Source organism: Syngnathus leptorhynchus, chromosome 18 (genome assembly GCF_054491065.1).
Source record: "Syngnathus leptorhynchus isolate UIUO chromosome 18, UIUO_Slep, whole genome shotgun sequence".
Lineage (NCBI taxonomy): Eukaryota > Metazoa > Chordata > Actinopteri > Syngnathiformes > Syngnathidae > Syngnathus > Syngnathus leptorhynchus.
The window spans coordinates 7798305-7824515 of record NC_141212.1 but is presented as its reverse complement, the minus strand read 5'-3'; the positions used below and the strand labels follow the sequence as shown (position 1 = coordinate 7824515).

The following is a 26211-nucleotide window of genomic DNA, read 5'->3' as shown; positions in this document are numbered from 1 at the left end:
GCAGAAGGGTGCTAGGTGAGGGGCCAGACAAAGCACGGCTCAGAAGACCCCTGATGATGATTACAATAAATGGACGTCGTTTTCCCTCGCCCGGACGCGGGTCACCGGGGCCCCTCTCTGGAGCCAGGCCTGGAGGTGGGGCTCGAAGGCGAACGCCTGGTGGCCGGGCCTTCGCTCATGGGGTCCGGTCGGGCATAGCCCGAAAAGAAAACGTGGGTCCCCCTTCCAATGGGCTCACCACCTATAGGAGGGGCCAAAGGGGTCGGGTGCATAGTGAGCTGGGCGGCGGCCAAAGGCGGGGACCTTGGCGGTCCGATCCCCGGCTGCAGAAACTGGCTCTAGGGACATGGAATGTCACCTCTCTGGCTGGAAAGGAGCCCGAGCTGGTGTGTGAGGCAGAAAGGTTCCGACTAGATATAGTCGGACTTGCATCCACACATAGTTTGGGCTCTGGTACAAGTCCTCTCGAGAGGGGCTGGACTCTCTTCCACTCTGGAGTTGCCCACGGTGAGAGGCGTCGAGCAGGTGTTGGCATACTTATTGCCCCCCGGCTGGGCGCCTGCACATTGGGGTTCACCCCGGTGAGCGAGAGGGTAGCCTCCCTCCGCCTTCGGGTCCTGACTGTTGTCTGTGTCTATGCACCGAACGGCAGCTCAGAGTACCCACCCTTCTTAGAGTCCCTGGAGGAAGTGCTGGAGAGCGCTCCTTCTGGGGACTCCATCGTTCTACTGGGTGACTTCAATGCTCACGTGGGCAATGACAGTGAGACCTGGAAGGGCGTGATTGGGAGGAACGGCCCCCCCGATCTGAACCCGAGCGGTGTTCTATTATTGGAATTCTGTGCTCGACACGGATTTTCTATAATGAACACCATGTTCAAGCATAAGGGTGTCCATGTGTGCACTTGGCACCAGGACACCCTAGGCCGCAGTTTGTTGATCGACCTTGTAGTCGTGTCATCGGATTTGCGGCCGCATGTTTTGGACACTCGGGTGAAGAGAGGGGCGGAGCTGTCAACTGATCACCACCTGGTGGTGGGTTGGCTCCAATGGTGGGGGAAGATGCCGGTCCGACCTGGCAGGCCCAAACGCTCTGTGAGGGTCTGCTGGGAACGTCTGTCAGAATCCCCTGTCAGGATAAGATTCAACTCCCACCTCCGGCAGAGCTTCTTCCACGTCCCGGGGGAGGCGGGGGACATTGAGTCAGAGTGGACCTTGTTCCGCGCCTCCATTGTTGAGGCAGCCGACCGGAGCTGTGGCCGTAAGGTTGTTGGTGCCTGTCGTGGCGGCAATCCCCGAACCCGGTGGTGGACACCGGCGGTAAGGGATGCCGTCAAGCTGAAGAAGGAGTTCTATAGGGCCTTTTTGGCCTGCGGGACTCCGGAGGCAGCTGACAGGTACCGGATGGCCAAGCGGAACGCGGCTTCGGCGGTTGCTGAGGCAAAAACTCGGGCGTGGGAGGAGTTTGGCGAGGCCATGGAGAATGACTTCCGGACGGCTTCGAGGAAATTCTGGTCCACCATCCGGCGTCTCAGGAGGGGGGAAGCAGTGCACGGTCAACACTGTTTACAGTGGAGATGGTGTGCTGCTGACCTCGACTCGGGATGTCGTGAGTCGGTGGGGGGAATACTTCGAAGACCTCCTCAATTCCACCGACACGCCTTCCATTGTGGAAGCAGGGCCTGGGGACTCTGAGGCGGACTCTCCAATCTCGGAGGTCGAAGTCACTGAGGTAGTCAAAAAACTCCTCGGTGGCAAGGCCCCGGGGGTGGATGAGATCCGCCCGGAGTTCTTAAAGGCTCTGGATGTTGTGGGGCTGTCATGGCTGACACGCCTCTACAGCATTGCGTGGACATCGGGGACGGTGCCTCTGGATTGGCAGACTGGGGTGGTGGTTCCCCTCTTTAAGAAGGGGGACCGGAGGGTGTGTTCCAATTACAGGGGAATCACACTCCTCAGCCTCCCTGGTAAGGTCTATTCAGGGGTGCTGGAGAGGAGGATCCGTCGGGAGGTCGAACCTCGGATTCAGGAGGAGCAGTGTGGCTTTCGTCCTGGCCGTGGAATAGTGAACCAGCTCTACACCCTCGGCAGGATCCTCGAGGGTGCATGGGAGTTCGCCCAACCAGTCCACATGTGTTTTGTGGACTTGGAGAAGGCGTTCGACCGTGTCCCTCGGGAGGTTCTCTGGGAGGTGCTTCGGGAGTACGGGGTGCCGAGCCAACTGATAAGGGCGGTTCGGTCCCTGTATCACCGATGCCAGAGTTTGGTCCGCATTTCCGGCAGTAAGTCGGATTCATTCCCAGTGAGGGTTGGACTCCGCCAAGGCTGCCCTTTGTCACCGATTCTGTTCATAATTTTTATGGACAGAATTTCTATGCGCAGCCGAGGCGTTGAGGGGGTCCGGTTTGGGGACCTCAGCATCGCGTCTCTGCTTTTTGCAGATGACGTGGTGCTGTTGGCTTCTTCAGTCCGTGATCTCCAGCTCTCACTGGAGCGGTTCGCAACCGAGTGTGAAGTGGTCGGGATGAGGGTCAGCACCTCCAAATCCGAGTCCATGGTCCTCGGTCGGAAAAGGGTGGAATGCCCTCTCCGGATCGTGGATGAGATCCTGCCCCAAGTGGAGGAGTTCAAGTATCTTGGGGTCTTGTTCACGAGTGAGGGCAGGATGGAGCGCGAGATCGACAGGCGGATCGGTGCAGCGTCGGCAGTAATGCGGACTCTGTACCGGTCCGTCGTGGTGAAGAGAGAGCTGAGCCAAAAGGCAAAGCTCTCGATTTACCGGTCGATCTACGCTCCTGCCCTCACCTATGGTCACGAGCTATGGGTCGTGACCGAAAGAACGAGATCCAGGATACAAGCGGCTGAAATGAGTTTCCTCCGCAGGGTGTCCGGGCTCTCCCTTAGAGATAGGGTGAGAAGCTCGGTCATCCGGGAGAGACTCGGAGTAGAGCCGCTGCTCCTCCACGTTGAGAGGAGCCAGATGAGGTGGCTCGGGCATCTCATCAGGATGCCTCCTGGACGCCTCCCTGGGGAGGTGTTCCGGGCATGTCCCACCGGTAGGAGACCCCGGGGTCGACCCAGGACGCGCTGGAGAGACTACGTCTCTCGGCTGGCCTGGGAACGCCTTGGGATCCCCCGGGATGAGCTGGAGGAAGTGGGTGGGGAGAGGGAGGTCTGGGAGTCCCTCCTAAAGCTGCTGCCCCCGCGACCCGACCCCGGATAAGCGGAAGAAGATGAAGGTGAAGATTTAATGATTAGGAGTGACACAGATGGTTTGATAATATTGTTGTTATATGATAGTTATTTGAAATATATTTTATATATCGTTATATGTTCTCTGGAATAATTACAAATGCAACTTACGACGAGTCCGATGTCAGCGGTGCGGCGCATATGCGGCGCATACGCAGCATTGTTTACATAAAGCACGATCGATGGATTCAATGAATTGGAGTGACACAGATGGTTTGATAAACGTGTTATTTATGTAATACTTACTTTAATAACTCTGAATGTTACGTCAGGCCCATTCTCAGCTCCTCGTTTGTGTATATGTCACGTTAGCATACCGTATTGTTTAGCCTGTTGTTGCTGGTTCATGTCTGTTTTTGGTGTTGGATTTTGACAAATAAATTTGCCCCAAAAGTGCGACTTATACTCCGGTGCAACTTATATATGGTTTTTTTTTCACTTTATTGTGCATTTTATGGCTGGTGCGACTTATACTCCGGAGCAATTTATAGTCCGAAAATTACGATACTTAGGGTCAACAGTCCAGAGCAACGGAGAGTGTGGAAAAGAGGCGACTTATAGTCTGAAAATTACGTAGTTCACAAGACTCGAGGAGTGGGGGTTTTTTTCTCAGTCTAATTTTGCTTTGGGATTTATTTATTTATTTTTAAATTATTTATAAAGTGCCAATGTGTGAATATGATACAAAACAAGGGGGTTAACTAGATTAGATATGTTTTGTACTTTTTACTACCCCGTTTGAACACAAAAACTGTCTTGAACATTTATTTTCCTTTTTTACTTCTAAACTTTTGACTGTTACTGTGATGCGTTTATGTCCCGTAAAATCAATCAATCAATGTTCCAGGATGCTAATCTCTCTCTCTCTCTCTCTCTCTCTCTCTCTCTCTCTCTCTCTCTCTCTCTCTCTCTCTCTCTCTCTCTCTCTCTCTCTCTCTCTCTCTCTCTCTCTCTCTCTCTCTCTCTCTCTCTCGAAATTCGAACGCTGCCTTCTGAACTGTGGGATATACACACTTATTGTGCTGCTGTAAACGATAAAAAATTAAAATCCAAAATATTTATTTTAATCTCGTCAGCAACTCCTGTGGGTCAAACGAATCGGGGAATAATTTGCATTGTATTTGACAAATTTACATTCAAAACAGCTATCATCCAAGTCCTTTTGATAACGGTTTTTAAGGATGGCAACCAATTACAAAAAAAATAACATTCCAGCATGAGTTTGCGAACAACACACGCAAAATTCTTACCAAAACTTCTGAGCGGATGGATGGCTTTAGAGTTGGACATGGTGCTCCTGCTCTTATCCACTGGGACTGCTTTCCTTCTGTTTCCCAACATAATATTTAAGAGGAGGATTTTGCTTCCCTTCAGTCACTGCTGTCCACTTGATGGTGTCTTTGCTCAGCGCGCATAGTATTTATCCCCTGCCGCAGTCGATACCTCGTTTATCCAACCTTCTCGTTGCTGACGTCACAAAATACAGCTTTATCAAACACACGAAACCGTGCGATTACAGTGTAATCATTACACCATTCACCGATACTGCATCTGCAGGTATAAATTTGGCAAACGTTAAGTAACAATAACGCGCTTTAGGCATCACTCTCAAAATAAAAATTCAAAAAGGCCACTGGTATATCTGGATATACGTATGACATAATTCTAAAACGATATACTAACTCTACTAAGGCTAGTAATAATGATAATATTGATAATTAATAATCACAAAAAGAAAATAGTATTTGAACTATCCCGTTAAAGAAAACGAGCAATCGCACGATTAAATAATGTTTGAGTCATTGGAATTTACTTTCTCAAGAACCCATTTCCACTTATTTCCGGTTTGGCATCATTGAACATCAGTAACTTGACAGCTAGCAATCGCTAATCGGATTACTGTCGTTTAATTTTAGACATCGAGCGGCGATAGTCTGGAAACCAACAAAATATTTTTTGTGTGGCTTTGTTGACATCCAGATATTTTACAGTCAAATTTATTGATTCATATATTTAATCACTCACACACATACGTGTCATATCCGGGAATCGAACTCATGGTGTCACACTATCACTACACTATCAGCCAACCCCTATTTTACAGACAGATATTGACCCCCCCAATCCCTCCATTGGTTGAACATTAGACAACCACGTCCAAATCACGTGATCTGACTTCAGTTCCCGTCCAAGGTTGACTTTCTGCAAAAAAAAAAAAAAATAATAGACTATTTTCTCCGGGCATCCTTTCCGGATTTAAACGCATTGAATCCCGTGATGCTGTGGTCGCTTCCTTATTGAAGTTCTTTGACATGTACCAGACAGTGATTGGATCAGCTACTTTAACCACAGCTACCGTAAATTGATTTTCTGCTCCTGTCTGCTACTTTAGCTAGGGTGACCAGACGTCCTGTTTTTCAGAGATGGGGACTCGAGTCACTGTGACTTGGACTCGAGTCGACTCGAGCCGCTGTTTTGATGACTTGTGACTTGACAAAAAAAAAAAAAAACAAGTTGAGACTCGACTTGGACTTGGAAGTTAAAGACTCGGGACTTGACTTGAGACACAATGACTTGAATGACTTCACTGTTATTTAGTTTATGTTTTCAGTTTGAATATAAAATTAATAATACATTTAAAAAAATAATATTGATAACATGGTAGGAGCGCAGGCTGAGAATGGCGTCATGATTAGATCACTACCCTGCCAATCAATCAGTCGTGCCCTCTCTCTACGTACCTCATGTGTTTATAGGAGAATCAGGGCCCTTTATATCAGACATGCACAAACGTGGGAGCGGTACCGCGAGTCATCACCTTCGTCTATCATAATTACCTTTATGACGGCAAAAGACGAATAGCACAGTGCAAGATATGCAACAGAAACATTTCATACAACCAGACATCTTAAAACGTTGTCCTTCATTTGAAGAGCCATTCTGCCCAGTATTTGCAAGTCAAATGTGTCAGATACTGTCGGCAGACGTTATTTTGTTTAGATCGTACGAGGTAATTTTTGTTTGATTCCATGGTGTATTTTACTGAATATCAATAATTACAGTGCAAATCCAAATTATTGTCATATTTTGTAGACAGGTTAGACACATTGGACAATGATGGTTACTTAAAATTACTTATATCTTGTCGTTTCACATTACCAAGATCAGATTCTGCGGGTAAAATTGTAATTAATAAGGTGACTTGACTTGGACTTGACTTAATCTGTGACTTGACTTGCCCAAGAAAAAAATGACTTACTTGAGACTTTAAGGTTAAGACTTGAGACTTACTTGAGACTTGCACATGTGTGACTTGGTCCCATCTCTGCTGTTTTTCTCGGACATGTCCTACTTTTGAGCCTTAAAATAATGTCCTGGGGGAATTTCAAAATCGTCCGGGATTTTGTTGGACTGCCTCAAACATAATACATGTACAGTACATTGTCAATAGAATTGCCACTCCGTTCCATTTCACTCAATTCCAGGTTTTTCTGTATCGTTCGCAAGTCACTTTGCTACGAAGTAGGGTGGGCCGGCCAGTCTACACCGAGTGTTTACAAGCAATGCCGAAACGAAATTGCACGTTCACGGAGGAGTTGAATAAAAAATTCCTGCGCTTTTGCCAGCGTTGTGATCCTTAAGAAGCTGAGTGCTTGACATGCAAGGCAGGCACTTACGTGTCTGTGGCAAATAAAGGCGCCAACGCACCCAGCAAGAGGAGGACTGAAGAGAAGACCTTTTTTTTCCCTTCAAATGCTGCACCGATGACCGTATTTCTTTTGTCTTTTTTTAATTAGTGTTCTACTCCCTTCCGTGAGTCGTCACCTTGTCGTGGTGGAGGGGTTTGCGTGCCCCTATGATCCTAGGAGCCATGTTGTCTGGGGCTTCATGCCCCTGGTAGGGTCACCCATGGCAGAAGGGTCCTAGGTGAGGGGCCAGACAAAGCACGGCTCAGAAGACCCCTGATGACGAATAAAATATATGGATCTAGTTCTCCCTCGCCCGGACGCAGGTCACCGGGCCCCCTCTCTGGAGCCAGGCCTGGAGATGGGGCTCGAAGGCGAGCGCCTGGTGGCCGGGCCTTCGCCCATGGGGTCCGGTCGGGCATAGCCCGAAAAGAAAACGTGGGTCCCCCTTCCAATGGGATCACCACCTGTAGGAGGGGCCAAAGGGGTCGGGTGCAAAGTGAGCTGGGCGGCGGCCAAAGGCGGGGACCTTGGCGGTCCGATTCCCGGCTGCAGAGGCTGGCTCTGGGGACATGGAATGTCACCTCTCTGGCTGGAAAAGAGCCAGAGCTGGTGTGTGAGGCAGAAAGGTTCCGACTAGACATCGTCGGACTTGCCTCCACACATAGTTTGGGCTCTGGTACAAGCCCTCTCGAGAGGGGCTGGACTCTCTTCCACTCTGGAGTTGCCCACGGTGAGAGGCGTCGAGCAGGTGTTGGCATACTTATTGCCCCCCGGCTGGGCGCCTGCACATTGGGGTTCACCCCAGTGAGCGAGAGGGTAGCCTCCCTCCGCCTTCGGGTAGGGGGACGGGTCCTGACTGTTGTTTGTGTCTATGCACCGAACGGCAGCTCAGAGTACCCACCCTTCTTAGAGTCCCTGGAGGAAGTGCTGGAGAGCGCTCCTTCTGGGGACGCCATCGTTCTACTGGGTGACTTCAATGCTCACGTGGGCAATGACAGTGAGACCTGGAAGGGCGTGATTGGGAGGAACGGCCCCCCCAATCTGAACCCGAGCGGTGTTCAATTATTGGACTTCTGTGCTCGACACGGATTTTCTATGATGAACACCATGTTCAAGCATAAGGGTGTCCATGTGTGCACTTAGCACCAGGACACCCTAGGCCGCAGTTCGTTGATCGACTTTGTAGTCGTGTCATCGGATTTGCGGCCGCATGTTTTGGACACTCGGGTGAAGAGAGGGGCGGAGCTGTCAACTGATCACCACCTGGTGGTGGGTTGGCTCCGATGGTGGGGGAAGATGCCGGTCCGACCTGGCAGACCCAAACGCTCTGTGAGGGTCTGCTGGGAACGTCTGGCAGAATCCCCTGTCAGAAAGAGCTTCAACTCCCACCTCCGGCAGAGCTTTTCCCATGTCCCGGGAGCCGGGGGACATTGAGTCCGAATGGACCATGTTTCGTGCCTCCATTGTTGAGGCAGCCGACCGGAGCTGTGGCCGTAAGGTTGTTGGTGCCTCTCGTGGCGGCAATCCCCGAACCCGCTGGTGGACACCGGCGGTAAGGGATGCCGTCAAGCTGAAGAAGGAGTCCTACAGGGCCGTTTTGGCCTGCGGGACTCCGGACGCAGCTGACAGGTACCGGATGGCCAAGCGGAACGCTGCATCGGCGGTTGCTGAGGCAAAAACCCGGGCGTGGAGGAGTTTGGCGAGGCCATGGAGAATGACTTCCGGAGGGCTTCGAGGAAATTCTGGTCCACCATCCGGCGTCTCAGGAGGGTGAAGCAGTGCACGGTCAACACTGTTTACAGTGGAGATGGTGTGCTGCTGACCTCGACTCGGGATGTCGTGAGTCGGTGGAGGGAAATAATAAAAAGAGGGGAACCACCACGCCAGTCTGCCAATCCAGAGGCACCGTCCCCGATGTCCACACAATGCTGTAGAGGCGTGTCAGCCATGACAGCCCCACAACATCCAGAGCCTTTAAGAACTCCAGGCGGATCTCATCCACCCCCGGGGCCCTGCCATCGAGGAGTTTTTTAACTACCTCATTGACTTCGACCCCAGAGATTGGAGAGTCCGCCTCAGAGTCTCCAGGCCCTGCTTCCACAATGGAAGGCGTATTGGTGGAATTGAGGAGGTTGTAGAAGTTTCTCCCCACCGACTCACGACGTCCCAAATCGAGGTCAGCAGCACACCATCTTCACTGTAAACAGTGTTGACCGTGCATTGCTTCCCCCCTCCTGAGACACTGGATGGTGGTTAGAATTTCCTCGAAGCCAATCCGGAAATCATTCTCCATGGCCTCGCCAAACTCCTCCCACGCCCGGGTTTTTGCCTCAGCAACCGCCGAAGCCGCGTTCCGCTTGGCCATCCGGTACCTGTCAGCTGCCTCCAGAGTCCCGCAGGCCAAAACGGCCCGATAGGACTCCTTCTTCAGCTTGATGGCATCCCTCACCGCCAGTGTCCACCAGCGGGTTCGGGGATTGCCACCACGACAGGCACCAATGACCTTACGGCCACAGCTCCGGTCGGCTGCCTCAACTAGTTATTTATGTCATAGTTACTTGATATATAGTTTATATATAGTTATATAGACCTGTGGAATAATTTGAACTGCAACTGACAACGAGTCCAACGTCAGTGCCGCATGCAGAAGCACCGTTGTTTACACAAAGGACGAAGATTTTGATAGATTTAATGATTTGGTGTGACCTGGATGGTTTGATAAACGTGTTATTTATGTTATAGGTATTTGAATAACTGTTAATGTTACATCAGGCACGTTCTCAGCTCCTCGTTTGTGTTTGTGTAACATTAACATACCGTATCGTTTCGCCTGTTGTTGCCTGTTAAAGTGTTGCTCGCTCTAACTTCTTTGCAAGAACCACACGCGAGACAGTTTGGCCATTTTACGCTTGCAAGCGGAGAAGCCATCAGCACCCTGTGTGGTACAGTGGTGCTTGAAAGCAGTCTGACTTAGGCCTCTTGCAAGAGCATATTTATTGAGAAAGCAGGGTGGGGGTGAGAGTAGACAAATTTGGTGGTCACCTAAGCAACCGGTTAATCAGTGCATAGGTTCTTAGCTCTTTGTTTTACAAGGTTGTGGAAACAGAAACTAGTGGAGCATTTTAGATAACTAAGCATGTTTCCGCATCACTTGGAAAGTTTCAACAACTGAATGTGGAAACTTTCCAGAGTCAAGGAAAGGTGAAAGATTTAATCAAAGTTAATAATTCTAGTCTACATTCCAACCTAATAATACGATCAAAATAATTTGTCAACGCTAACTGTTAGGGTTTATAAACTATCTTGATCGTATGATTATGTTGGGATGTAGACTAGAATGATGAACTTTGTTTGAACCTTTTACCTTTCCGTGACTCTGAAAAGTTTAACCATTCAGTTGTTGAAACTTTCCAGATGGTGTAGAAACATCCTTGTTTTGCTCCACTAGGATTTATGTCCACGACCTCGTAAAATGATAAACTGATAAACAACCCTCCCAAGTGGTTAATCATTTGCTGAGGTGACCACCACACATGTCAAATGTCACCCCCACCTTGGCTGACTCTCACCCCCACCCTTCTTCTCTCAATAAATACTCTCTTGCATGACTTCAACGGCAGACTTTGTTCGGACATTGCTGTATCTACAGTAACGAACAAATTCTCCACTTGCAAGTGTTCAAAGGGCATATTGTCTCTCGTGTGGTTCTTGCAAAATAAGTTAGAGTTAGAACATCTCTAACACTAACATTGCCTGTTCATGTCTGTTCTTGCCTGAACCTGAAACCTGAACATCATGAACAATATATTACAGGGATAACATTGCCCCTGAGTGGAAAGGAATGGAACACCATCTGGTCCTGTAGCTTAAGACTTTTTGTACTCGATTCTCTCCACTTTGACGTCATCTCCGATCAGCTGGTAGACGTACGTCACCACCGTGTTGGATTTTGACAAATAAAGTTCTCCTAGAAATGTGACTTGTACTCCAGTGCGACTTATATGTTTTTTCTTCTTTATTATGCATTTTATGGCTGGTGCGACTTGTACTTCGGAGTGACTTATAGTCTGAAAAATACGGTATATATCAAATATATATATACATTTTATTTATTGATTTATATTTGGTCTTAGGTCCAGACACCAATTTGTCCACACTCAATTCACTGGCCGACAACCTCAACGCGCGTTGAGCAGACTGTCACCCAACTTGCAACTCATCCTTGTCACTGGTAAGTTTCATGCCAAAAACATGTTTTTTTCTGCACAAGAAGTTGACTTAACATTTGACTAACCGTTTGTTTTTTCTCTTATGTTCAGACACCACGATCGTCTCACTGGTACAACGACTTCAACACTTGACGACCCAGCAACGAGCAGACTGTCATCCAACTTGTAACTTTTTCTTGTTCGCTTTGTGATTGAATGTCTACTCTGCAAAAAAATAAAGCATGATTACAAACAACACTTAAACATTCAACTCGTTATCCTTCTTACTTAAATAAAAAAATCGTAAACACTAAAAAAATTTATCAGAATTTTTGTCTGCTCTCCTGGAATTTTTTTGTGAAAAGATATTGGAAAAATATAGGGTGGGCAGGCTGCAATAAAGCTAAGGTCTCTGGAGGTAGGTGGAGCAATGAAAAGAAAATCCTGTGATTGGAAAGGCGGGCACAACTATGCAAATAAGGAGCTGTGTGATGGATGGGTTGGAAGTGGGCGTGGGCAGGTCAATTTGACACAATCTGATTGGTCAGATGTGCACATTGCTGCATTCTGACTGGTTGGTAAATTGTGGGTGTGATTATGCAAATTAATGTTCCATCATGATTGGTCGGATTCAGTTTAGGGCATGGTCAGGGGGCGGGCAAAGTGGCTCTTTTTCAGTTTCGAGGTTAAAGTTGCCCTTTAACTGTTCCCCTCTCTCCCACATGACTCAAAGCAACAGGAATTGTACAATTGCTGTAGTTTTGAGTCATGTGGAGACAAAGGGGAGCAGTCAAAGACTTGTGTCAATTGCAGTGACTGAAGTCCAACTATCACCTCAGGACTTCAAGCAGCCATTTAACACTTCTCCACTGCAGTGACCACCATGCATGAAGCAGCTTGAATGCTTGATGACTTCAGGTTTGCTCTCAAATGGTACCAAGTTGCACATGAGCACAACCAACCGGCCGTCATCTCTCATTGGGTCAAAAACGAAGTCCCGGGTACTGCACAACATCATCACACATTTCTGGACATCTCTTTCAATGACAATAACACAAACCAAGTTAGTCAAAAACATCCATTTAAATTATGTTTAAATAACTTGGCCCACATTATTGTCATTGACAAACATGTGTCTGTGAGGTTCACTGTGTCGTGAAGTACCACAAGCAAAGCTTTGAAGTTCAGTGAGAGATGGGTCGGTGCACTCGTGGCCACCATGTGGTGCAATGTGACATCGCACATTAGCTCCTCAAGTGCACAACACTGTGTATTCACTTGCCGTCTCTTGTTCCACAAGGCTGTCAGCTGGATCTTTGGGTCCCAAACTTTTGCAATCCTGTCAAGCAAGCAGAAAAAAGGCAACGACTCATCAAACAACGACACCATCACATCGTGTACACAACAGTAGCCTTGTTATTAAGGGGATATTTGGAGCCATACTTTGTTATAAAATTTCCACTGATTCGCAAAGATGTTAAGACATTTACTGAATTCAATGCCTTCCTACCGCAAGAATGCCGGTCAACAATCAAAATGTATCCGTGAATAATTTTTAGCCAAATCTCGCCCATTCGTCCTAAAGTTGACGCGATTGTAATAATAGCATGTTTGCGTCTGACCGATGGGTGCCGCTGTGGTGTCTCAGTGTTGCCAGGGGAGACCGCATAAAAACACCTCGTGCACGTCTTCAATGGCTCCAGGAGTCCCTGCACTCAACTCTCACTACATCAGTCTGCAGGTGAGCCACCGGAACCCTAAGAGTGTGCTGATGTTCTGACCTTCTACTGTGACTTTTCCCCTTTTGATTTTTGCAAAATAAGCAGTGGTGGATTGAAGAAGAAGGCAGCAGTTGGCTTCTTTAGCCGTATTCACTGACGCCGCATTGGTGAGTAGTTGCCTCCGTTCACGGGATACGGCTACGTAGTTGATTTGGGAGTTAGCGGCACAAAGCTAATCTGCGCATTTTAAACTGGAGGGTAAAACTAATGTGAGGTTTTTTTTTAGCAATCAGACTGCAATAACCTCTTTCACTAACTACATTCAAGCAGTTTCTTGTGCGTAATATCGCCAAAGTGACAATTGTCTAATTGTCTAATGTCTTGTTAAATCGCTGAATAGTTGCCCATGAAGGCTATTTAAACTAATCTCTTTGCAAAGCAGCAAGGACTAAATGCAACCTTACTCTCACCTCTAGACGTGTTGGTGGCTGGTAAAATCTGAGTAAGTTACTTTAAGCACCGAAGTAGTTGTATAAAAATGTACGTTAGTTGTTACGCTGACCTCGTCTCGGCGACTCATCATTTCTTAGGAGTTACAGTACCACACGTTACAGCACAGAGTGATATCCTGCAGAGGGCTACGCTAAAACAATGTAACAAACAAATTATTTCCTTTCGGTATGGAAAATGCAAATTGCAATGCCCTATTGGCTCACGGTGTCCGTTTTGGGCTCCATCGTTTTGGGATACCCTGATTTTGAATGATGTGTGAATGCTAACTCGAGAGCGCAAGCCACAGTCTGTGTGGATGCTTCCTCGTGTTCACGAGATCTTTTCATGCTTGCACACTATTTGAAGTTCATCTGCGGTTATTGTAGAAGATTTTAAAGATAATTTGTGTCATGCCTTGGTCATATGATTGGATCATATTTGATTATCTCCAATTCTATCCTACGCATCATGTCCTGCTCAGGTACCTCGGCCTGCTGCGCTATCCAGGGATTAACTCAGGCTGTGGTGACAGATGGCCCTCTTGAAGTCTCCACTGTCAGCCCCCAGTCTAGATAAATGCTGAGAGTTTGAAGCAGGAGCGGGGGTGGGGAACTTGCCAATTGTAATTAGCTCAGGCAGGGGGGGGAGGGCTGCTAGCGGTCTATCATATGAATGACTGGGCCTAAGCATTCAAAATGGACAGAGTTTGTCTGAGACAAAAAATAAATAAAATTATCTGAATAATAATTTATTTTTGCATGTGTTTCAGGATCTCCAAAGTCAAGAGTGAAAATGGCCCCTAATGAGAGTCTCTGGACCAGTTCTTCTTAACATCTGGGCAGAGCTGGGCCAGGACTGAGGTGGTCTGAGCCATTTGCTGGTGGAGCCGTGATGATCACGACCTACATGAACGGTTATGTGCAGGAAGGCACCGCCCAGGCCGCCAGCCACAGGGAGCGGGCAGTGGACTGCCCTGGCGACGAGAGTTGCCTCGTCAAGCCCGTGCACTGCAGTGCCCAGATGGAGAGAATCCAACACTACCAGGATGAGGTGAGGAAGAGGAGGGAAGAGGATGGCCGGGGGAAGCACGACATTGACCCCAATGCATCACTGAGGCTCAGGAAACTGGCGCAGAATCCAAAAGGGGGCGTTGACAATCCTACCTTTGAGGGGAAGGAGCATACCACCAAAGATGCAATTGCTGGTGAGTTGACGTGAATTGGTATCTTGGGCGTCTTTGGAGGGTGGTGTGGTCGCAGAGAAGAATGGAAAGTGGTGACCTATTGGGAGTGATAAGAAAATAATGTCAAATAGTGACTATTGAGGAGGCAGGGTAAAGGACATGACATAGTACATTTAAGTTGGAAACTGGCAGGGAAGCACTGTGAGCACATCTGGGGGGCAAAGGTTCTTACAAATTCTGTATTTAAAAAAAAAAAAAAACCCTCTAGTTTTAATCACACTCTGTGTGTGCTGCATTAAAAAAGTATAATATTTTAAAAGAGTCCAATGACATTTAAAAATGATTAAATTCATCCATGCAATTTGTGTCAGACCTGGAGGAGCTGCTGCAAGCCATCAAGTGGGTCCAGCAATACTTGAGTGATGCTCGGAGCCACCAGGATGCGGAGCTGCTGATCCAGCTGCTTGCCAATGATGACTTTAAGTGCGCCTACAGCATCTACACCGTTGTGTCCCAAAAGATGAATCGAGTCAACCCCACCTCACCCCTCACGGCGCAAGCGCAGGAGCTATGCCGAGAGGTACGCAACATGCTTCGCTTGCTATGCAGGAGTATACTGTTAGGTGATGTCATCTTGTCAGCACAAGCGGTCTAGTAGTAGAGTGTCAGCCCTGAGACTGGAAGATTGTGGGTTCAAACCCCGGCCGGGTCATACCAAAGACTATAAAAATGAGACCCATTGCCTCCCTGCTTGGTACTCATTAAGGGTTGGAATTGGGGGGTTAGATCACCAAATGGTTCCCTAGCGCGGCATCGCTGCTGCTCACTGCTCCCCTCTCCCCCAGAGGATGGCTCAAAATCACATGGGGAAGGGTTAAAAGGAGAGGATAAATTTCACCACACCCAGATGTGTGTGACGATGATCATTGGGACTTTAACTAACACAGGCCAGTCGGTACTGAAGCCAAGCGGCGATAATTGACTTATGTCAATTGAGCCTGTGTTTTTTGCTGTCACACACACACACACACACACACACAACGACAGACATTGTAATTCGCTTTGCTACGATTTAGCTAAACAGGTTCTCCACTGGGATTTATTAACTACGAATGGAAGGAAAAAAAAACAATTTTGCAGAATCAGCCTTTACCGTGCTGAAACCGACAGGCTGTGTAAAGGTAATTTAAAGGCCACCAGAGACAACCCAACTGAGCGGATCTATTTTGCGCTCAGACATGGCAAGGCCTCATCCTCACTCTGTGAGGTAAACCCGTGTGGGAGAGCAAATGCCGGGCACGAATCCCGAAGCGTTTTAACAACGCCTAATAGCCGCTGCTATTGGATGAGCTAATCTCTCAATGGCTCGCTAAGGGGTGGTAGAAGTGCGTCACCTTGTTGGTGATCTTTATTAGTGTAACACTATAGAGTTCTAACAGGACACCCAAAAAAATAAATAACAATAATTTCCCTTTCTTTTATCCACAAGCAGTTTAATTATGGCCAATTATCACGTTTAAACCTCTGGACAATTTAGTTTGTTGTTTAAAGCCTGTTTAATAAGCCTGCAATGTGTTTTCAGGTCAACTAATGCCATTGATGGAACAATAAATAAATAATAAATAATATTGCGATAACACAAAATTGTTTGGAATGAAAACCCTAAAAGGAGTGTGAAATTGCATTAATATATTAAAGCGTGCTTTGTGACGTTTAAATGTGTGTGCTTGTGTTTAGGTCCAGAACATCCTCCAGTCCAGCCAACAGAAAGAGGGCTTGGAGCTCAGGGCTCTTCTCACCAATCCTCATCTCCAGGTCAGGTGACTTATGTCCTCTTTCAACTCAGTCTGACTATTTGCCATTGACTAGTAACTCACAATTTTGCTCTCGGGCTCTCCCTGGTGGAGTTTAGCTACAATGATAAATGTACAGTAAAGTAACAGCGGTTAGAAGATCCTGAATGTCAATTTTGTCCAAGTCAGTCCTGATGTTTTTGTTTGTGTCATTTCAGAAAGGTCTGACGTAATTGTAACCGTTTGTTTGGTGTGCACAGGCGCTGATGCAAGCACATGACAGCTTAGCTGTGCAGGAAATGGCAGAGGACAACGTTATCCAGTATTTGGGCGAAACTGTTAAAATGGTGCGGCTGCATAAGACTCGTGACACTCCGCTGGTGAGACACCCTCCACATTCTTGAATGTTTAACAAAGCAATATCTTAAGCCAAACCTCCATGATTTTTCCAAACTGCGTTGATCTGCCTCCAGGGCGCGACCGTGCGTAATGACATGGACAGCGTGATGGTGAGCCGGGTAGTGAAAGGCGGGACTGCGGAGCACAGCGGCCTGCTCAACGAGGGGGATGAGATCCTGGAGATCAACGGCATTTCCCTTCGTGGGAAGCACGTCAATGAAGTTCACGATTTACTGGTGAGAACCAGGCTTAGAATCCTTTTGCCGTTTTCACCTTTGATTTGCTTTTGGGGATTCTGTGTAATTTTACAGCAGTTTTTTTATTCCTTTATTATTATTATTTTAATGAATCAATCCCCTAAGCTTGAGCATCGAAGTGAATGAATTCATCTTATTTTGTCCACCAGCAACAAATGCACGGCACTTTGACATTCCTTCTCATCCCGAGCTCTCAGATTAAATCTGCCCCACACAGACAGACGGTGGTAAGTCTCAAAGGTGGACCCGAGTTCCCTGTTTGCACACACACACAAGCAGTAAACCCCCCGTGTCCCGCAGATGCACGTACGAGCTTACTTTGACTACGACCCCTCAGATGACCCTTTCGTGCCATGTCGGGAGCTGGGCCTTTCTTTCCAGAAAGGGGACATTCTTCACGTTATCAGCCAGGATGACCCCAACTGGTGGCAGGCCTACAGGGACGGAGATGAAGAAAATCAGTTACTGGCTGGACTCATTCCAGGTTGGGACCAGGCCAAAGCCGATCAGACGTACATATTATTTGTTGACTCTGGTGTCTTTCGTAATGCAAAAACATGATTTGACAAAGAGCAAATATTATACTTATACTAGTATATATACTAATACGAATATTATACTTATACTAATAATATTATATTTAGCATGTTGTATAAGTAAGTATAGTCAATTTACAAGCTAGATGGCATTAAAAAAATGGCAAGCTGCTAACCTGGCTCAACAGGAGGAAATCCCTGCCCGTCTGGCACCTGAGAATTATTTGAGATTACTCTTTGACCCAAGCTTGCGGGTGCTACCAAAAGGAGGTTAAGCAGTGGAAATGGAAAGTGGGCCAACTCGCTGGACTGAAAGAAAAACACGGAAAATAAATATTAAATCGGTCCTGTCATTGTGTTTGACAGGTAAATGCTTCCAGCAACAAAGAGAGACCTTGAAGAGAACAACCCCAGACAGGAGTCAAGAGCAGCAAGGTAAGAACATTTTGTTGCTTTGCACTGCGAAGGTCGCACATGGGCAAGGCGGCATTTTGCAACCACAAGTGACCTTGTCTTCTTTTTCAGGGAAGCGCTGGTATGTGAAGAAAAACAAGCAGCAGAAGAAGAGAGGCACATCTCTGTGCAAAAACGCTGGTAAAAAAAAAACAAAAACAAAAAAAAAACCTCTCTTCCCTCTGCTCTGTGCTCTCACTTTGGTCAGTGTGCAGACACATACTCCACTAGCTATAGCGGACATGACCTGGCCTCTGCTTGGCTCAGATTAGTCTTCTCCTCCTAGACAGGATCAGAGGAGGCACCAACAGGTGCCCAGCAGGGGGCTAAATCACTCAGAGGGACCCTGTGATGTCATGCCACCGCTCACTCAGCCACACAAACAAAAACACAAGTGACTCGCTAGCTACCAAGCACATCTTTGGCCAAAACCTGTGCAGAAAAAGCAATACTGGGCTTCATTCTAATCTATAAATTCTTCAATTGTAGTTATATTCCGAATGACCTTGTCACCCTCTCTTCTCAGAAAGCGAAGACGTCCTGACCTATGTGGAGATGTCTCTCTATCACCAGCCTACCAACCGCAAACGCCCCATAGCTCTGATCGCTCCTACGAACAGCGGCCATGACTATCTGCGCCGCAGGCTACTCGTTCTTGAGCCGAACAAGTTTGCCGTCGCCATCCCACGTAAGTTGCCCAAATACTCCTATTATTATTATTATTATTGTAACAGGTTGTTATCCCATTGCAAATTTTTTGCTCACGTAGACACGACCAGAAGTGCGAGGATCCACGAGCGGAACGGGCGCGAGTACCACTTTGTGAATCGACAAAGCTTTGAGGACGACTTGTCAGCGGGGAAGTTCATCGAATCTGGGGAGTACGGGAAGAACCTGTACGGAACCAGCACAGACTCTGTGCGACACGTGGTCAACTCTGGGCGCATCTGCTTGCTCTGCCTGCACACCAGGGTAGTTCATCTCGCAAACACTAAACTTAAAATGTACTATTCCATCATGCTACATACTATTTCTTACTAAAAATGTCTCTAAATTATTATTAAACCTTTTTTTTGTCTAATACTTTCTTAATCCTTTTCTGCAGTCGTTGAAGGTCCTGAGGTCCTCCAACCTAAAACCATTTGTCATCTTTATTGCGCCTCCTTCTCAAGAACGACTGCGCATCCTGCTGGCTACTGAGGGCAAAACACCCAAGGTACTTAATCATCTTGGTTACCTTTGTCATCGTGTTAAATGTAAAGAAAACTCACCAAGTCCAATTTGGTGTCCCGCACAGCCAGAAGATCTTAAGGAGGTCATCGAGAAGGCTCGCGAGATGGAGCAGGACTTCGGCCACGTTTTTGACGCTACCATTGTGAACGCGGAGCCAAACGAGGCTTTCTTTGAACTGCGCAGGCTCATCGAGAAGCTGAACACCGAACCGCAGTGGGTGCCCACCTCTTGGCTCTGCTGATATCCCCCACGGACGTTCTTGAAGGCATCATTTGAAAGACAGATGCTACACTGTTTATTTGCACATTTCCTCAAAGATTAACTCAGGTTTTTCTTACAATTCGTCATGTCTGTGTGTCTCCTTTGTGCGCCCCCCTTTTTGCTATAGCCATTTATGAAATAGATATATCTTAATATTTATAATTGTAAATATAGATTTTCTAGGGCTAATGTAAACATTTTACTCCTAAATTGGAAAATCCATTGCTTTAAGTGGCTGCAGTTTCATTTGTTTTATTTCTCTTCTACCACAATCAGTATTTTTTTTTTTTAATCTTGTGTTCTATTGAAAGCCCACAAATGAAATCTATTGTCATTAAACGGCATATCATACTGCAAAAGCTTCTTGCCTCAACACGAACGTGCCTGTTCTTCATACCTGACCAAAATGTGTTGAATGCAACATTGTGATACAAAATGGCCGTCGGATCCATTTGATTTGAGTTTGGTGAGGTCCCAACACAACAGGATACTCGGCAAACCTTTTATTTGATGACATGTTGAAATGTGTGTGATAGCAAGAGTCTCATTAGGTAAACTTTTTTTTTTTTTTTAAACAAGGTAATGGCACTCACACACTCTCACAACCATTTTAAAATTTACAACATGCGAACTGAGAAGACAATCAAAATCTACTTTTAAATGTCATTGTTTTTTACGTATATGTTTTCTATTTGTACTTATTTCAACTTCTTTGTAGTTCTATACAGTATGACAAAACAGGACACACTACACACAGAATGTCTTCATGAGACTTGGACATCGCCCCGATAGTCAGGGAATAAATAAATTTAAAGGTTGCCTTGGCAACAGGGTGTTTACTCAAAAAGCAGGTCTTCATCCGTCTCCTCTGTCAGCATGTTGGCGGGCTCGGCAATGGGACCTAACTTGGCCAGCCGAGCGGCAATCTCCTTCTCCGTCCTCTCTCTCAGCTGTTTCTTCTTCTCCTGGATCTTCTTCAGCCTGAGAGGCCAAAAAAAAGAGACGCGTCAGTGAGACACTGAGAAATAACTGAATGAGAGACTTATGAGGCCACCGACCTATAGAACTCCTCTCGTTCCCGCTCATCCAGCTCGGTAATAATGTATGTCAAGGTGCGGTCGATCCGAGGGATGATCACTGAAAGAGACCACAATTAGTCTTGAAATTATCAATTTGGGATCAAATGGTAAAATCGTTCAAGTTTACCATGCTCAATTGCATTCACGCGGCGGTTGGTGATCTTTATGGCTTCGTCCAGAGTGACAAAAGATGTCTGGTTCCAAAATTTAAAAAAACAATTATTTGCTGTGTGACCGTTTTTGTATATCTCTCTGTGGCCTGGCACCATTCCTGGTCCAGATGAGAGAAAAAGGGCACAGTGCTAGATATGAAACAGCTCTCCCTACCTGTAGGGAGGCCAACTCCACTAGCAGCTCCACAGCCCTGGCATAGTTTCTCTTCAACCTGGAGAGCTGCTCTCCTCCTCTGGCTAGACCAGTCAGCTCATAGCCTGACAATCACAAACAGAGATGTCAATCGATCTACTTGAAGAAAAAAAACGTTATACATGTTTATACCAAATATTGTTTCACTTACTATCCCCGCCTTCTTGGTAATGCTCAAAAACTGGAAGAGTAACGCCTGCCACATTGTCTTTTTTGGCACGCACCTTCACCTGAGCTTTGTTGACATTCTGAATGACTGTAGTGCTGTGGACACAAAGACACATTAGTTGGACATTCATTCAGTCATTTTAGACACCATTCTTACCTAAAATCACCAGCTGCAAATTTGGCTTCAGCCAAAGAGAAGGCCGCTTCTCTCATCACCTCCCCCATCTTGGTCTTTGTCTGAAATGAGACATCACAGCGTAAAAATCCTTAACTAATACACTCCAAAACAAAATTTTACATTCCTTCTTAGGTTGTAATTCTAAAATAAAACACACACGGACTTCGATAATCTTGCGAAGAATTTGACGGAATCGCATGGAGAGAGCGTCAGACTTTTTCTTGAGCAGATTGCGGCCTGTCTGCGCTCCTTTCATACGGGCCTTCATGATGGTCTGAGCCCTGCCAACCAAAACACACAACAGGCATAATGACACTAGAGCAGCAACAACAAATAAAAATGTGCAATTCTAAAGACAAAACAAATCCTCAGAGAAACTGTTATAAAAGTGCACTCTGATAAAATTTTTATTCAGAATAAACCAACCACATTTAAACTCATATCAGATGGGAGTCTGTGCAACACTGCCAGCATTTGCCTCCCATTAACGGTTCTGTGAATCGGTCTCAGGGGTTCGACAGAGCCTCCACTGAGGAGGTCCGAACAAACCTGATTTACCGTGTAAATTCTGATTTGCCAGTATGTAATTTGTTGTGAGTTCATTCACTGTGTTGGATTTGTTCTTTGAACAAGGTGATCATGCATGGCTCATTTTGTGAAGGTGATCATGCATGGCTCATTTTGTGCACCAGTAAAAAACACCTACGGCTTAAATAAAAACAAAACAAAACAAAAACAAAACAAACAAAAAAAAAATATATATATATATATATATATATATATATTCACTAAGGGTGAATGTGCATATGAAACTGGTGGGGTTCGGTACCTCCAACAAGGTTAAGAACCACTGCATTAACCAAATAAAAGTACAACTAAATATTTGATTCATGATGTCCTATTGTAGTTTCTAAATGTATTCTTTTCGATGAAAAAACGTCGATGGTTTGTCATAATTATAGAATACAAAATAGCATAATGTTTATAAGACATTGATGGGGGCAAAAATCTATTCATGGCCCAAGAAAATGTTAGTGAAATACTAACAGTTCCGACTTAGGTCACATAAATAGAAAACGTCACATGACAAGGACTCTTCCGCTTTAAAATTCGAATGCAGAAATTAAGCAAAATTGCATCGCCTCAGATTCCAGCCGAAACGTTCATGCAAAGGGTATACGCACACAAAAATGAACGGCCAAAAATAAAATTTGTTATTTATGCTAAATGGTGTTAGCTAGCGTAGCTATAAAACACGCTTACATTCTGGATGGGAACACGTCAATCCTGTCTTTTCCAGACATCTTGTCAGTTTCCTGATGATTATGTGGATCACGAAGGCGTAATTTACCAATTTATTTGCGTTCCAGAAACAAATAAAATACTCTTCGAGCGGGATTTCAGGCACAAGTTAAGATGATCTTGTCAGTCTTTCCGGCCGTGGATCAGCTGATCTCTGGTCACGTGGCTATCGATGAGATCCTGTGCGTATACAGAGATGGAAAAAAAACTCCCAATCATTTCCGGGTCGAAAAAAAACATTAGCACGGATGTGAATACGAGCTAACAGTTGATAGTTTTCAATCACTAAACATTTAAAGACGCAGTGAATCACTTTAAAGGCTTTTCCTATCCAAACATATGACACAGGTGAGTTTTAACGGACAAGTCAGACATTAGAATGGCAAAGGAGCAATGCTAGCTGCTAGCCGCGCTCGCTTGCATGTGCCGCATGTGAGCAACCGGCTACTAGCTCCAAGCTAATAATGCTATTAGCTTTTCTTTTTCCAATTGTGTCTTGTGGTAATACAACACAATCATATGTTCTGCCTATGGTAGATATTTGTATGGTCGTATCTTTTTTTTTTTGTCTTATTGACCTTTATGGGTCATCAACGCGTACCTTTTCTGTTGCATCATGTGTCAGACAAAAAGTGCGAATGAAAATATTGTCGACAGTATTTGATCTAGCTATATTTTATACTCATGTAAGTATTATCTTTGGAAATTAGAGAACTCTTTTACTCATTTTAAAACCAGAGACTACCGGTACTTATTGGGATGATGATACATTTGTTTAGTAGGGACGCCTTAACCTGGCAAATCTTTGGTTGAAATCTATCTATTAATATGAGTGTATTTGCTTAACAAAGACTAGTATAACCATATATTAAAGATCATGTATAGCTGTAGTTCACTTAAGGTATATTTTTTATTTCTTTTTTCCCCCCAATTAGCAATGCCGGGGCTCAGTTGTCGATTCTACCAGCACCGCTTCCCGGAGGTGGAGGACGTGGTCATGGTGAACGTGAGGTCCATTGCCGAGATGGGCGCCTACGTCAGCCTCCTGGAGTACAACAACATTGAGGGCATGATCCTCCTGAGCGAACTGTCGCGTAGGCGTATTCGCTCCATCAACAAGCTCATCCGCATAGGACGCAATGAGTGCGTGGTGGTCATCCGGGTAGACAAAGAGAAAGGTTAGCTCGGCGCTGGTTATATTTCCTAGAAAGAGCCCCAACCATGTTCCTCCACTGCTTCCCCATTAGGATACATTGATCTATCAAAAAGAAGAGTTTCACCAGAAGAGGCCATCAAGTGTGAAGATAAGTTCACCAAATCTAAAACTGTGAGTCACATTGACAGCAATCTGAACTAATCAACTTTGTCAAATTTTGCCCATTAATTTGATGACAAACATCTTCAGGTTTACAGCATCCTGCGACACGTTGCCGAAGTGCTGGAGTACAGCAAAGACGAGCAGCTGGAGAGCTTGTACCAACGCACCGCCTGGGTCTTTGACGAGAAGTACAAGCGGCCGGGATACGGCGCCTACGATGTCTTCAAACAGGCCGTGTCGTAAGACACATACACGCAAAAAACCTAAACCCTTTTTCCCCCTCATCATTTACTTAATCAAGGCTGTGGCTATCTTTGATATAACATATATCTATATCTATCAAGTCAAGTAAAGTTTATTTGTATAGCCCTAAATCGCAAGCAGTCTCAAAGGGCTTCACGTAGACATAGACAATCAATTGACAATTATTCTCGATCGAAATTACGTTCCCCACCGTCCCACTGTGACTAGACAGGACACAACACTCGCACCAAATAGCACAAAGAGAAAAAACTAACAGACAAGAGCAACGAAGAAGTAATAAGTGCCCGGTCCGCTCGATAGCACGCCAGCCGCTCCAGTAGCACAGCAGAGTCCGGTGTCCAGCGACCGGACAGCCGCCAGAAGAATGGAAGGCACGGCCGGGCGAGTTGGGCACGCCGCTAGCCTGGCCCGGACGCCTCCGCGCTTCCCCCTCTTCTGCCTCCTCGCACACCGCTTCCGACGCTGCTGGTCCGGGGAAGGAGTAGCAGACGAGTCCAGCGATGATGCAGGCATTGTAGTCCCAGTGACTTTAATGTCCCCGCATCAAAGTCCGAAACGCCGCAAAACTCGCTTTCGCCGACGTCAAGCAGAACCTGCCTGCTGTACTCGTAGCGCTACGTGGTGCGATCGGACAAACACATAAAACCGCCTGACAAACACTCATTAAACGAACAAAAACATCGATCGATATCTATATCTAGATAGATAGATAGATAGATAGATAGATAGATAGATAGATAGATAGATAGATAGATAGATAGATAGATAGATAGATAGATAGATAGATAGATAGATAGATAGATAGATAGATAGATAGATAGCATGTTGCATATGCTCCAATAACAAAAGTGAATCGTCACACATACAAGACCCCATAAATTGTATAAGCTTAACAGTGACAAAATGTGACATGCCTTTTGATGCAGTGATCCTTCAATCCTGTCTGAGCTGGACCTGACAGAGGAAGAGCGGGCCGTACTTATTGACAACATCAACAGGCGACTTACTCCGCAAGCTGTTAAGATCCGAGCAGGTAACAACTAGAAAATAGATTTGCAATAACACCACGTGGATTCATGACAACAGAAAATGAAAAACACACTCTTCCTCTTGTCTTGATGGCAGACATTGAAGTGGCGTGTTACGGCTACGAGGGCATCGACGCCGTGAAGGAAGCGCTGCGGGCAGGTCTGGGCTGCTCGACAGAGGCCATGCCCATTAAGGTGACTTCATCACCATCACCCATGCACATTATGTGACACCAACATTAATAAAAGTCTTAAGTTCTTTAGCCACAATGGTGATGTAATACCAAATCAGAATGTATCTCTCTTCATGCCATAGATCAACCTGATCGCTCCTCCCCGCTATGTGATGACCACCACCACTCTGGAGCGCACAGAGGGACTCTCAGTCCTTAACCAGGCCATGGCAGCCATCAAGGAGAAAATTGAAGAGAAGAGGGGTGTCTTTAACATCCAAATGGAGGTGAGCTAAAGCATTGGTGGTCTTACCAGCATGACCTCAAATGTACAGGCATTCACAAGTGAGAAAAAAAATGTGATTGTTCGTATTAACAACTGTGCCTTTCAGCCTAAGGTGGTGACGGACACGGACGAGACGGAGCTGGCCCGACAGCTGGAGCGGCTAGAGAGGGAAAATGCCGAAGTGGATGGCGATGACGACGCAGAGGAGATGGAGGCCAAAACTGAGGACTAGAGAAACGAGGGGACAGCAAATATGAACTGCTATTAAAAGTGCCTCTTTTGGACTTTTAACAGCAGTTTTCTGTTTATCCCACTTGTTTAAAAAAAAAAAAAAGCATTGAGTCGTTTAAGGACACAACATGCTTCTATTTTTAATGACATCGCGGTGACCTTCAAACGAGTATCCATGGCGTTGTCACGCAACGCGTTTGGAGGAAAATACGCAGGCTCTGCTGTTTGGCTATCGTTCGGTGGTGACATTTACGGGGTTTTTACCTATAGGATCTACTCTTGTCCGTTCCCTTGGCAACAATAAAATTCTTGATCTGACTGTCATGAGCTGTCTCATTCCTT

At 46.1% G+C, this 26211-nt stretch overlaps 4 protein-coding genes across 8 annotated transcripts in view; 2 read left to right on the top strand and 2 right to left on the bottom strand.

The window, feature by feature from the left end:
* LOC147042758 (1-phosphatidylinositol 4,5-bisphosphate phosphodiesterase delta-3-A-like) overlaps nt 1-4996 on the bottom strand; it is a 61437-nt gene extending 56441 nt beyond the window's left edge. Inside the window, exon 1 of the mRNA XM_085936897.1 lies at nt 4502-4996. Within this exon, the coding sequence (XP_085793023.1) occupies nt 4502-4592 (91 nt within the window). The 5' untranslated portion in view covers nt 4593-4996. The remainder of the gene's footprint in view (nt 1-4501) is intronic.
* Nucleotides 4997-12788: 7792 nt separating this feature from the next.
* Nucleotides 12789-20119, top strand: pals1b (protein associated with LIN7 1, MAGUK p55 family member b). 5 transcript variants are annotated; one of them, XM_085937374.1, is made up of 15 exons: nt 12789-12889; nt 12975-13036; nt 14131-14565; nt 14916-15124; nt 16282-16359; nt 16598-16717; nt 16811-16972; nt 17143-17220; nt 17294-17477; nt 17896-17964; nt 18055-18123; nt 18509-18670; nt 18752-18954; nt 19088-19198; nt 19280-20119. In XM_085937374.1, exons 3-15 carry the CDS (start codon nt 14253-14255, stop codon nt 19454-19456), a joined length of 1935 nt encoding a protein of 644 aa, XP_085793500.1. In that variant the 5' UTR covers nt 12789-12889; nt 12975-13036; nt 14131-14252; the 3' UTR covers nt 19457-20119. The 5 variants fall into 5 exon arrangements, with proteins under 5 accessions (XP_085793500.1, XP_085793504.1, XP_085793502.1 ...); XM_085937376.1 differs by having other exon boundaries at nt 12875-12889; nt 12972-13036; XM_085937378.1 differs by lacking the exon at nt 19280-20119 and having other exon boundaries at nt 18752-18986; nt 19088-19196.
* Nucleotides 19965-22761, bottom strand: atp6v1d (ATPase H+ transporting V1 subunit D). Its single transcript, XM_085937380.1, has 8 exons — nt 22531-22761; nt 21431-21548; nt 21247-21326; nt 21073-21185; nt 20883-20986; nt 20683-20749; nt 20535-20613; nt 19965-20457 (listed from the first exon to the last, which is right to left on the bottom strand). The coding sequence occupies exons 1-8, from the start codon at nt 22569-22571 to the stop codon at nt 20313-20315; spliced, it is 747 nt and encodes a 248-aa protein (XP_085793506.1). The 5' UTR covers nt 22572-22761; the 3' UTR covers nt 19965-20312.
* eif2s1b (eukaryotic translation initiation factor 2, subunit 1 alpha b) lies at nt 22750-26193 on the top strand. The gene is made up of 8 exons (XM_085937379.1): nt 22750-22917; nt 23505-23747; nt 23817-23896; nt 23975-24126; nt 25078-25184; nt 25277-25374; nt 25496-25639; nt 25745-26193. Exons 2-8 carry the CDS (start codon nt 23507-23509, stop codon nt 25868-25870), a joined length of 948 nt encoding a protein of 315 aa, XP_085793505.1. The 5' UTR covers nt 22750-22917; nt 23505-23506; the 3' UTR covers nt 25871-26193.
* Nucleotides 26194-26211: the final 18 nt, after the last annotated feature.

Excerpts from the sequence above, each read along its gene's own strand:
- pals1b (XM_085937374.1), top strand. The coding sequence starts at position 14,253 with ATGATCACGACCTACATGAACGGTTATGTGCAGGAAGGCACCGCCCAG. Across the intron at positions 16,718-16,810 it reads AGACTCGTGACACTCCGCTG|GGCGCGACCGTGCGTAATGA; the intron begins GTGAGACACCCT and ends ATCTGCCTCCAG. Across the intron at positions 17,478-17,895 it reads ACTGGCTGGACTCATTCCAG|GTAAATGCTTCCAGCAACAA; the intron begins GTTGGGACCAGG and ends TGTGTTTGACAG.
- eif2s1b (XM_085937379.1), top strand. The coding sequence starts at position 23,507 with ATGCCGGGGCTCAGTTGTCGATTCTACCAGCACCGCTTCCCGGAGGTG. Across the intron at positions 24,127-25,077 it reads GTCTTCAAACAGGCCGTGTC|TGATCCTTCAATCCTGTCTG; the intron begins GTAAGACACATA and ends CTTTTGATGCAG. Across the intron at positions 25,185-25,276 it reads AGCTGTTAAGATCCGAGCAG|ACATTGAAGTGGCGTGTTAC; the intron begins GTAACAACTAGA and ends TCTTGATGGCAG.
- atp6v1d (XM_085937380.1), bottom strand. The coding sequence starts at position 22,571 with ATGTCTGGAAAAGACAGGATTGACGTGTTCCCATCCAGAAT. Across the intron at positions 21,549-22,530 it reads GACGTGTTCCCATCCAGAAT|GGCTCAGACCATCATGAAGG; the intron begins GTAAGCGTGTTT and ends TTTGGTTGGCAG. Across the intron at positions 20,614-20,682 it reads CGTGAATGCAATTGAGCATG|TGATCATCCCTCGGATCGAC; the intron begins GTAAACTTGAAC and ends GGTCTCTTTCAG.